The 11,047-nt window shown below is 43.2% G+C and overlaps 1 protein-coding gene and 1 non-coding gene across 2 annotated transcripts; both read left to right on the top strand.

The window, feature by feature from the left end:
• Positions 1–4,253: 4,253 nt before the first annotated feature.
• On the top strand, positions 4,254–10,086 carry TM4SF19 (transmembrane 4 L six family member 19). The gene is made up of 4 exons (XM_059165209.1): positions 4,254–4,454; positions 5,189–5,266; positions 7,874–8,043; positions 8,322–10,086. The coding sequence occupies exons 1-4, from the start codon at positions 4,254–4,256 to the stop codon at positions 8,500–8,502; spliced, it is 630 nt and encodes a 209-aa protein (XP_059021192.1). The 3' UTR covers positions 8,503–10,086.
• On the top strand, positions 4,576–4,648 carry TRNAK-CUU (transfer RNA lysine (anticodon CUU)). Its single transcript has one exon. It is a non-coding gene; the product is annotated as a tRNA-Lys (tRNA).
• Positions 10,087–11,047: the final 961 nt, after the last annotated feature.

Here is an 11,047-nt window from a genome sequence, read left to right as displayed (position 1 = left end):
TAGATACAGAAACATTTCCATCACCTCCGCAAGTTTCCTAATGCCCTTATATGAATCCCCTCTCCCATTCTCTGCCCCTGGCAGCCACTGATCTGCTTCCTGTCACTAGTCTTGCCTTTTCTAGAACTTTACACAAACAGAATTGTACAGTGAGTAGTCTGTATGATTGTTTCTGTAGTGGTTTTTCTCTGGCTTCCATAACTTAGCATATGCTTTTCAGATTCATGCATGTGGTTTCGTCTACTAGTAGCTTAGTCTGTTAGAGCGCCCCCTGGAGGTACTCATTTGCATGAATAGGTTACAATTTATCTATTCACTTACTGATGAACGTTTGTCATGGTAAAATGTATACATCATAAAATTTGTTACTTTAACCATTTTAAAGTGTCCAATGTAGTAGCATTAAACGCACTCAAAATGCTGTGTAACCATCACCACTATCTATTCCCCAAATTCTTTCATTACCCCAAACAGAAACTCTGTAACCATTAAACAGTAACTCTCCATATCCCTATCCCTGGTCCCTGGCGGCTACTAATCTACTTTCTGTCTCTGTGAAGGCACCTACTCTGGATATTTCACAGAAGTGAAATCACACAGTATTTGTCCTTCAATGTCTGGCTTATTTTATTCAGCATCATGCTCTCAGGGTTCGTGCATGTTGTGGCATGTTTCAGAACTTCTTTCCTTTTTATGGCTGAATAATATTCCATTGTGTGTATATGCCATATTTTGTTTATCCATTTATCTTCTGGTGGACACTTAGGTTGTTTCCATATTTCCCATTTGTAGTTATTACGAATAAAGCTGCTATGGGCATTCAAGTCCTAATCTTTGTGTGGACGTGTGCTTTCATTTCTTTTGGATAAATATTTAGAAGTGGAAATACCTGATCATTTGGTAAGTAAATGTTTAACTTCATAAGAAACTGCTAAGCTAATTTACAAAGATGGCTTGTACCATTTGTATTCTCACTAGCTACCTGTGAGAGTTCGGTTTACGGCATATCTTCACCAAGGCTTGGTAGAGGCCAAATTTGAATTGAAACAATTCTGGTGGATGTGTAGTAGGATCTTATTTTAGTTTTAATCTGCGGTTCCTTAAGTTAATGATATTTAGCATCTTATTGTTTTTTTTTTTTAAAGATTTTATTTATTTCACACACAGAGAGAAATTACAAGTAGGCAGAGAAGCAGGCAGAGAGAGAGGAGAAAGGAGGCTCCCTGATGAGCAGAGAGCCTGACTCGGGACTCGACCCCAGGACCCTGGGTCGAGTTCATGACCTGAGCCGAAGGCAGAGGCTTTAAACCACTAAGCCACCCAGGCACCCATCTTTTCATATTCTTAGCTGTCATTCATATATCTTTTGTGAGATGCAATGAGGTATCTGTTTAAATCTTTCTTCCCATTTTTAAAATCAAGCTGTTTGTCTAAAAAGAGTTTTAAGAGTTCTTCACATAGGGACACCTGGGTGGCTCAGTGGGTTAAAGCCTCTGCCTTCGGCTCAGGTCATGATCCCAGGGTCCTGGGATCGAGCCCCGCATTGGGCTCTCTGCTCAGCAGGGAGCCTGCTTCCTCCTCTCTCTCTGCCTGCCTCTCTGCCTACTTGTGATCTCTGTCTGTCAAATAAATAAATAAAATCTTAAAAAAAAAAAAAAAAAAGGGGCGCCTGGGTGGCTCAGTGGATTAAGCCGCTGCCTTCGGCTCAGGTCATGATCTCAGTGTCCTGGGATCGAGCCCCGCATCGGGCTCTTTGCTCAGCGGGAGCCTGCTTCTCTCTCTCTCTCTGCCTGACTCTCCACCTACTTGTGATTTCTCTCTCTGTCAAATAAATAAATAAAATCTTTAAAAAAAAAAAAAAAGAGTTCTTCACATAGTCCAGTTACAAGTCTGTTATCAGATGTGTATGCATTCACATTCACATACCTATTTGCAAAATTTATGTTGTATTTTTTCAGTCTGTGGTTTCCTTCATGGTGTTCTTTTGTTTTGTTTTGTTTTGTTTGTTTGTTTGTTTTTGAGAGGGAGAGACAGAGAGAGAATCTTAAGCAGGCTCCATGCCCAGCTCAGAGCCAGAGGTAGGGCTTGATCCCGCAACCCTGAGATCATGACCTGAGCTGAAATCAAGAGTTGGACGCTTAACTGACTGAGCCACACAGGCATCCCCCCCGCCATGGTGTCTCTTAAAGAGTAAATTAATTTTGAAATAGTTTATCTTTTTTATCTAATTTTTGTCTTTTATCTAATAAATCACCTAACTCAAGATCCCGGGGGCACCTGGTTAGCTCAGTCTATGGAGCATCTGACTCCTGATCTCAGGGTTGTGGGCTTGAGCCCCAGGTTAGATGTAAGGATTACTTAAAAATAAAATCTTAAAAAAATTAAAAGATCTCAATGCTTTTTCCTTTGCTTTCTTCTAGAAATTTAGTAAGTTTAGACCTATGGTTCATTTCTAACTAATTATTGGATATGGTTTGCAGTAATAGTCATGGTATGTATTTTTTTGTTTTGCATATAGATTGTTCTGGCACTGTTTGAGACTATCCTTTTCCCATTGAAATAAAAAAATCATTTGCTCATGTGTGTATGTCTATTTCTGAATTCTCTAGGCCATTCTAGTGGTCTGTATGTTTTTATATGCTAACACTTTACTTTTTATAACTTTACTGTAATTTTATAATTTTCTTGAAATCACATGGTGTAAATCTTCCAACTTTGTTCTTTTTCCAAAGTATTTTGGCTAATCTAGGACTTTTGCATTTCCATATAAATTTAGATCCAGTTTGTTAATTTCTACAACAAAACACTGCTAGGATTTTGACTGAGATTGTATTGAATCCACACATCAATTTAGAGAGAACTGACATGTTAATGATAGTGAATCTTTTGATCCATGAATGTGGTATATCTCTCCATTTATTTAGGTCTTTAATTTTTCTCAACTATATTTTGCTATTTTTACTGTACAAGTTTTGCACATATTTTGTTAAATTTACCCATAAATTTTTTAAAAGATTTTATTTATTTATGACAGAGAGAGATAGCAAGAGAGGGAATACAAGCATGCAGGAGCTGGAGAGGGAGGAGCAGGCTCCCCACTGAGCAGGGAGCCCGATGAGGGGCTTGATCCCAGGACCCTGGGATCAAGACCCGAGCTGAAGGCAGATGCTTCACAATTGAGCCACTCAGGTGCCCCTATCCATGAGTATTTTCTATTCTTATGCTATTTATTGTTTTCTAATTTTTATTTTTTAAAGATTTAATTCACTTATTTGAGAGCAAGAGAAAGAGAGCACAAGAGGGGTGGGAGCAGAGGGAGAAGCAGACTCCCCACTGAGCAGGGAGCGGAATGCTGGGCCCAATCCCAAGACTCCAGGATCATGACCAAAGCCAAAGGCAGATGCTTAACCAACTAGCACCCTGGTGGCCCTAAATATATATATATTTTTTTAAATTTTGCAATTTATCATTGCTTATAAAATAGAAATACAATAGAATCTTTGTATATAGATTTTTTTCTTCTGTAACTTGCTAAACTCACTTACTACTTCTAGTAACTTTTTGATATATTCCTTTGGATTTTCTACATACATAATCATGTTACCTTACTTCTTTCTTTCCTCTCTGTATGGCTTTTGCTTCTTTCTTTTTTCTTTTTTTCTTTTTTTTTTTTTTTCAAAGACTTTATTAGAGGGAGAGAGATCACAAGTAGGCAGAGAGTCAGGCAGAGAGAGGGGGAAACAGGTTCCCCACCGAGCAGAGAGCCTGATTTGGGACCCGACCCCAGGACCCTGAGATCATGACCTGAGCCGAAGGCAGAGGCTTAACCCACTGAGCCACCCAGGTGCCCCTTTTTATTTTCTTATTGCACTGGATAGGATTTCCTATACTGTTGAATGGAAGTGGTGATAGTGGACATCTCAAAAATGACATCTTTTAAAGAGAGAGGATGACCCCCTTAAACACTTTTTCCTGTCCCAGATAGAAATAAGCACTGGCTGTATAGAGGTACAAGCAAAATATGATGGGACCAATGGGGGTTGGCAGAAAATGGGGCAATTGAATTCTATCCATTGGAAACTGTTTATAAAAGGCAAAATTTTTAAGCAAGTTCTTTGGCTTTTCTTGATCTGACCCAGGGAGGTGACAATATCTGTGGTCTGTTCCCCCTACCCTACCCTTGCTATCCGTGTTCCCCTTCCTGATGCTTCTAGCAACAGAGCTACCATGACTCTCCATCCATTGGTTCCAGGATGCTGTCCTCTCCTGATGTGATGACATGCTCACGGACCTGCTCCCGCATCCTGGGGCTGAGCCTCGGGACTACTGCCCTGTTTGCTGCTGGAGCAAACTTGGTGCTCCTCTTCCCTAACTGGGATGTGACCTACCTGTTGAGGGGCCTTATTGGCAGGCATGCCATGCTGGGCTCTGGGCTCTGGGGAGGAGGACTCATGGTAAGTGTTTGGAGTTCCTTGGGTGTAAACTCCCCAAATACCACTCAGGGTGGAGCAGGGAGGTGGCAGGACAGCAGTGTTTTGTTTTGTTTTGTTTGCAAGAATGCTTGGTCTTGAGGGTGCCTGACTGGCTCAGTGGGTAGAGCATGTGACTCTTGATCTCAGGGTTGTGAGTTCAAACCCCACATTGGGCATAGAGATTACTTAAAGATAAAATCTTTTTTAAAAATTTTATTTATTTATTTATTTGACAGAGAGATAGAGAGAGAGCACAAGTAAGCAGGGCAGCAGGCAGAGGGAGAGGGAGAAGCAGATTCCCCGCTGAGCAGGGAGCCCGATGTGGGACTCGATCCCAGGACCCTGGAATCATGACCTGAGCCCAAGGCAGCTGCTTAACCAACTGAGCCACCCAAGTGCCCCTTAAGGATAAAATCTTAAAAAAAAAAAAAAAAGAATGCTTGATCTAGCAAGCTGGTCTTGGGTCTATAGCAATTCCAAAGAATAGGAGACTCTAGGAAGACTTGTTGCTGAACTTTGGCTTGGGACTAGAAAGCTGGGTATAAATGTTGCCATCCAGAGAGTCAGATTAGGCTAGTCATCCAACTACGTCCTGACAGTCAAAGCCAAACCCTCTGGGAAAGATAGGATTATCAAAACCATGTGAAGTGCCCAAATGACCTATTTCAATAGTAATCAACCCAATCTCTTCTTACCATTCTTCTCTCCTCTCCCAGGTACTCACTGCAGCTACCCTCATCTCCTTCATAGGCTGGAGATATGGCTGCTTCAGTAAGAGTGGGCCCTGCCGAAGTGTAAGCACCAGGTTCTACTCTTCTAATACCTAGAATGTCCTCACACTTCATTACTCTACAGGCAGAGTGGTAAAGAGGCAACTTCAGTTTTGGGGCTTGAAGTCAGGTCCTGAATGTACTCCTTAGTAAACCTAAGCCATTGGGAAAGTTCCTTAATCTTTCTGAGCCTTGGATCTTCATCTATAAAATGGGAGTGAACAGTCTCAAGTTAAGGGAGTGTTTATTGAGCCAAACATGTCTATTAACTATGATTTTTAGCCTATTGAACAAAATGGACATGAATTAAGTGTGCTGTGGTCACGTATCACTGACAAAAAATTTCCTGCGGCATCTGGCTGGCTCAGTGGGTAGAGCATGCACTCAATCTCTGGGTCATGAGTTCAAGCCCCATGTTGAGTGTGGAGTCTACTAGAAAGAAAGAAAAAGAGAAAGAGAGAGAAAGAAAGAAGGAGAAAGATAGAAAAGAAAGAAAGGAAGGAAGGAAGGAAGGAAATTTCCTGGTTATTTTGTTTAATTTTTCTTAGATTTAGAAGGTTTCCAGAAATCATCTAATGACTAGATTCTAGCCTAAACCCTCCATTTTACAGAAAATTAAACTTGGGCCCAGAGTAAATTTGCACTTGTCAGTTACAGCAACATTTATATATACCTAAAAATTTCAGTACATGTAGAGTATAAGATACGTTACTTACTCAGTATGAGACATATGAATTTGTGGCCTCCCTACAGGAACTCTACCGCATACTTTGGTATCTGCATCCCACATATAGGGAACCTCACTGATTCAGAATTATATGTTAAAGAATTAAATATAAATACCCATGCACTTCACTCAGTATCTTCTCTCAGTCTCCTTTGGTTTTCCCCTCAGTGAGTGAGTGGTTCTCAGACTTGTGTATGTATCAGAATCCCTGGAGGGTTTGTTAAAACAGATGGTTCGCCCCACCCCCAGATTTATTTATTTTCCTTCCTTCCTTCTTTCCTCCCTTCTTCCCCCCTGTCCTCCCCCACCCCCTTTCTTTTTAAAGCTATATTGTCTGAGGAAAGGAGAAGGTTGGAGAGACAGGAGAGTTGACTTTATTTATTTATTTATTTTTAGAGGTGGGGGAGTAGCAGAGAGACAGGGAGAGAGAGACTCCCAAGCAGGCTCCACACCCAGTGCAGAGCCTGATGCAGGGCTGGATCTCGCAGCCCTGAGATCATGACCCTGAGATCACAGCTGAAAGTGATAGTTGGATGCTTAACTGATTGAGCCACCCAGGTGCTCCAGCCCCAAATTTTCTGGTTCAGAAGGTGGGGTGAAGTGGGAAGTTGTGCATTTCTAGCAAGTTTTCAGGTGATGTGATGCTGCTGGGGCCAGGACCCCATCTTGAGCATTTTGTTGGCCCTCCCAAGCTCCAAACCAGCTTGACATTGTGGGAAGAGGACTCCATGATTCTATATAAAAACTGTGCATATGTTTTATTTAAATTTTTTAAAATACGCATTCTTTTGAAGGGAGAAAACAACCTAGTAGTCTGAGAAAGAAGCCAATTTAAAACCAAGCTAGACTCCTGCCTAGGAAGTGAACTCATTGTTATCTTTGGGGAGGGAAGTCCACAGAATAAGTGCAATGAGAGAACAGGGGTCTGTTCCAAGCTGACTGAAGTTCCTCTCTCTCCCTGTCCCCCTCCCGCCCTTCTTTCCTACCTCTTTTCCTCCTTCTTCCCTTGTTTCCTTCATGCTTGATTTAAGAAAGAGTGGAATCGGCATTAGTTGCTGGGAACTGTTAAGAATACGGCTTTCCCTTAAAAGAGTCATAAATAGGCATGCAGGCACCTAGGTGGCTCAGTCAGTTAAGCGTCTGCCTTCTGCTCAGGTCATGATCCCAGGCTCCTGGGATTGACTCCTGAATCCTGCTTCTTGCTCAGCGGTGAGCCTACTTCTCCCTCTCCCTGTGCCTGGTGCTTCCCCTGCCTGTGCTCTCTCTAATAAATAAATAAAATCTTAAAAAAAATTTTTTTTTAAATAGTAAAAAAGAAATGGGCATGCAATGACCATTCAACCCTTCTACCCAGAGGCTATGTAAAACTTTTTTTTAAAGTTTATTTATTACAGAGAGAGAGAGAGAGAAAGAGAGCATGCACTCGAGCATGCGTTGGTTGCGGGGGGAGAGGGAGAATATTAAGCAGACTCCATGCCCAGTGTGGAGACTGACATGGGGTTTCAACTCACGACACTGAGACCATGACCTGAGCTGAAATCAAGAGTCAGTAACCAACTGAGCCACCCAGTGGCCTCTGAGTGTAAACGTTTTTGAAGCCAACCTGTTGAGAAGCTCTGGAGGGAGCTTCCCTGGGTCAGGGAGACTCAGGTCCAAGTGCCACTGCTTCCCGCCTTCTCAGTGCTTTCTTTCCCACCACTTCCTGGCTCTGCCCTTCGACCCCTCATCAGCCGCCATGCTGATGTCCCTTAAGGTGTCCTTTAAAGGAGATGCCAGGGGAAGCATTATCCCCACATGATATGACAGGGAAAGCCTGAGTGCTGGAGAAGTTAGGCTTGTCCAGATCACCCCATCACCTGGTCATGACCCCATCTCACCTCATGGTTTCTTCCTTCCATCTACAGACGTTCACTGCTCTGCTGTCCGGTAGCCTGGCTTTTCTTGGAGCCTTGATTTGCTTTATCACTTCTGGAGTAGCCCTGAAAGATGGTCCATTTTGCATGTTTGATGCCTCATCCTTCAATCAGACACAATTTTGGAAATATGGTTACCCATTCCAAGACTTGCATAACAGGTAAATGGACGGAGACTTGGGTTTTCAATCTTTCCAGAGAGACAAAGACAGACAGAAAGACACACAGATGGACTACAAAATCCTTGTGGCCACACGTTCTGGCATCTCCCATCTCTGATGCTCAGCATTTTGCCAACACAGCAAATGTCACCCTCAGAAATCTAGGCTTAGGACCTTGGCTGGGGGGAAGAGGGGCCAGGTTTCTATTGAGTTGCTTACCTGACTTTTCTTACTTATTCCTCAACCCCTGGTCTCCTTTTTTTTTTTTTTTTTTATAGGAATTATTTGTATGATGACTCCCTCTGGAACTCTGTGTGTCTGGAGCCTTCTAAAGCTGTCATTTGGCACGTGTCCTTTTTCTCCATACTCCTATGCATCAGCCTCCTCCAGATTCTCTTGGTGGTCATTCATTTTTTCAACAGCTTCCTGAGTCTTTTCTGCAGCCTTTGTGACAAGTGATAGGGAATGTCCTTTCACGCGTGAGAGTTTTCCTCAGAACAGACCTTGAATCTCTTCTGCAGAATGGATTATAAACAAACTTTCCTTTTAGGTATTCCTGTAGTGATAATAGCGGCAATGATTCCTTGCACTTGTGTTGAGTGATATATGCATTTTAAATCACATTGTAAACTGCAAGATGATGTATCAGTAGAAGGAATAATTAGGTCATTATTATTGTGCAGGAACTTACAGTTCATCAAATGTCCTCCAGCTGTGATCTCATTTCAGCCTCTTAACAACTCCATAAAACTGGCCACATGTCACAGATATGGAAGTTGAGGCTCCTAGAGCATAAGGGACTTGCTGCCTAAAAGCACTCACCTGGGTTCAGGTAAAGTCAGCACCTGAGCTCTTATCTTCTAAATTCAAGTTCACCGGTTGTTATGGATGGAATTGTGTGTCCTCAAATCTCATAGGTAGAAGCCCTAAGCCCCAATGTGACTATATTTGTAGATAGAACCTTTAAGAAGGTAATTAAGGTTAAATGAGGTCATAAAGGTAGGACCCTAATCCTTACAAGAAGAGGATGAGATACCAGATCTCTCTTTACACACAAGCACAGTAGAAGAGGCCCTGTGAGGACACTGCCAGAAGGTGGTCACCTGCAAGCCAAGGAGAAGGTCCTCAGTAGAAGCCAGTCTTATTGGTATCTTCATGTTGGGACTTCAAGTCTGATTTATTAGAAAAATAAATGCATGTGGTCTTAGACCATTCAGTCAGTACTATTTTGTTATGGCAGCCTGAGCTGATTAATTCACCAATATTCTCTTCTTTAGTGTTCAGTGCGGTTCAGTAAGTGCTGTACACTGGAGTTTCCACTGTGTGCACAGTGGATCTAAAGATGACTGAGGCATAGTCCTTGACCTAGGACCCTGCCTTGTCCTTGAGGAGTTCATGATCAGGGTAGAGGAACAAACACATCTATAAATAATTTAAATATCCTATGGTGAGGGCCATGTTAGAGGTCAACAGGACACAGAGAGAGTTCAGAGGAATAGCGAAACTCCAAGAAGAGGGTCTGTGAGAGAGCAAGGAAGGCACCCCTTGCGTCTGAGCTGGTTCTTGAAACTGCCCAGTGAAGAGGGGAGGAAGTGATTCCACAGCAGAGGAAACAGCACACTCCGAGGCATGGAGGGGACCCATGGGAAGGAGAACTGTGGTGCCACAGCGGTTTCTCACGTGGGACGTGGAGAACAGAGCACCTCTCTTTGTTGCACTTCAAGATCTTGGTCAGGAGCTAGTGCTGGATGGTGAGTAGAGTCAGGAGTGGGGTGAAGGAGATCCGCGCGGGAAATTCTGATGGGCAGGGAACAGGAGGAAGCAGGCAGCCTGGGAAGAAATAGGAAGATGGGCACTGGCAAGAGAAGAGGTAGTGGACAGGTCCAGCGAACGAGTTAGGGAACCATGGGCTCTGGAGCCACAGAGGAGACAAAGCCAGGAAGGGAAAGTGTGGGCCCAGTTGTTGTTGTATCCCCTCCATGGTCCCCAGGTCAGGGAGGAGCCGCTGAAGCACCCGATGCCTCCAGAATACAGGAATTCCTCTGTTACCGGGGGAGGAGGGAAGGGGAAAGGAGAGGAAACCAGGGATGGGGAGGGGAATGCAGAGGGAGTTCTGTGTTCATTCCACTATGGGCTCCATAGTCCTCCACACCCGCCTGTTCTGTTCGCTGCCCTCTGTGGGATTCCAGAGGACGCCTGCATCTCCCCTTCCTTCTGCCTTCATCCCAGAACTACCTCACACTCGGAATGGGCTTTCACCCTGGTTTTCTTTCTCTTCAAATGAAAGCCACATTGAGGTCTTGGCTTGGCTTCCAACCAGGTTTAGGGCAGAGGGGCTTACGTCAGGACACTGTTAACATTTTGTTAAGAAAAAAAGTCGTCTGTCCGTTACCTTGTATATGCCTTCTGGAATATCATCATGGAATGAGGAGGGCATTGCCTTGTTTATGTTCCTGCTAGAGAAAAATATGCCCTTGGGGCACCTGGGTGGCTCAGTTGGTTAAGCAACTGCTTTCGGCTCAGGTTATGATCCTGAAGTCCCAGGAAACAGTCCCAGGATGAGTCCCACTCCATCTGACTGTCCCCCCATCATGCTCTCTCTTGTTCTCTTTCTCTCAAATAAATAAATACAATCTTTAAAAAAAGAAAAGTAAGCCCATCTTGGGAATAGGTTGTCCTTCAGCTTTCTGTTATAGCAGCTGGCACTCTATTTAACCCATTGCTCCCCAGCCAAATCTGTTAACTCTTTAGGGCAAGGCCTGGGTTTTATTTACTTTTGTATCTCTAGCCCCTAGCATGGATGAAATAATAAAATTTTTATTGAATTAAACTATACATCTGATCTTCTGTGATTTTAGGTAGACTGTAGTAGATAGAATGAGAGAAATCTAACTGAAGAAACCATGGAAGGGGAGAGAAAATCTGCATATTAGGAGTATGATTTCTTAAGGCTGGTGAAACAGCAAGGAGTAAAACGCTATCTGCTCCTAGGAGACACTGGATT

The sequence above is a fragment of the Mustela lutreola genome, chromosome 2 (assembly GCF_030435805.1).
Source record: "Mustela lutreola isolate mMusLut2 chromosome 2, mMusLut2.pri, whole genome shotgun sequence".
Classification (NCBI taxonomy): domain Eukaryota; kingdom Metazoa; phylum Chordata; class Mammalia; order Carnivora; family Mustelidae; genus Mustela; species Mustela lutreola.
Note: the sequence above shows the minus strand (reverse complement) of the source record. Positions and strands in the feature narration are given on the sequence as shown.

Coding starts and splice junctions, on each gene's coding strand:
- TM4SF19 (XM_059165209.1), top strand. CDS start 4,254: ATGCTGTCCTCTCCTGATGTGATGACATGCTCACGGACCTGCTCCCGC. Junction 5,267..7,873: donor AGAGTGGGCCCTGCCGAAGT/GTAAGCACCAGG, acceptor TTCCATCTACAG/ACGTTCACTGCTCTGCTGTC. Junction 8,044..8,321: donor TTCCAAGACTTGCATAACAG/GTAAATGGACGG, acceptor TTTTTTTTATAG/GAATTATTTGTATGATGACT.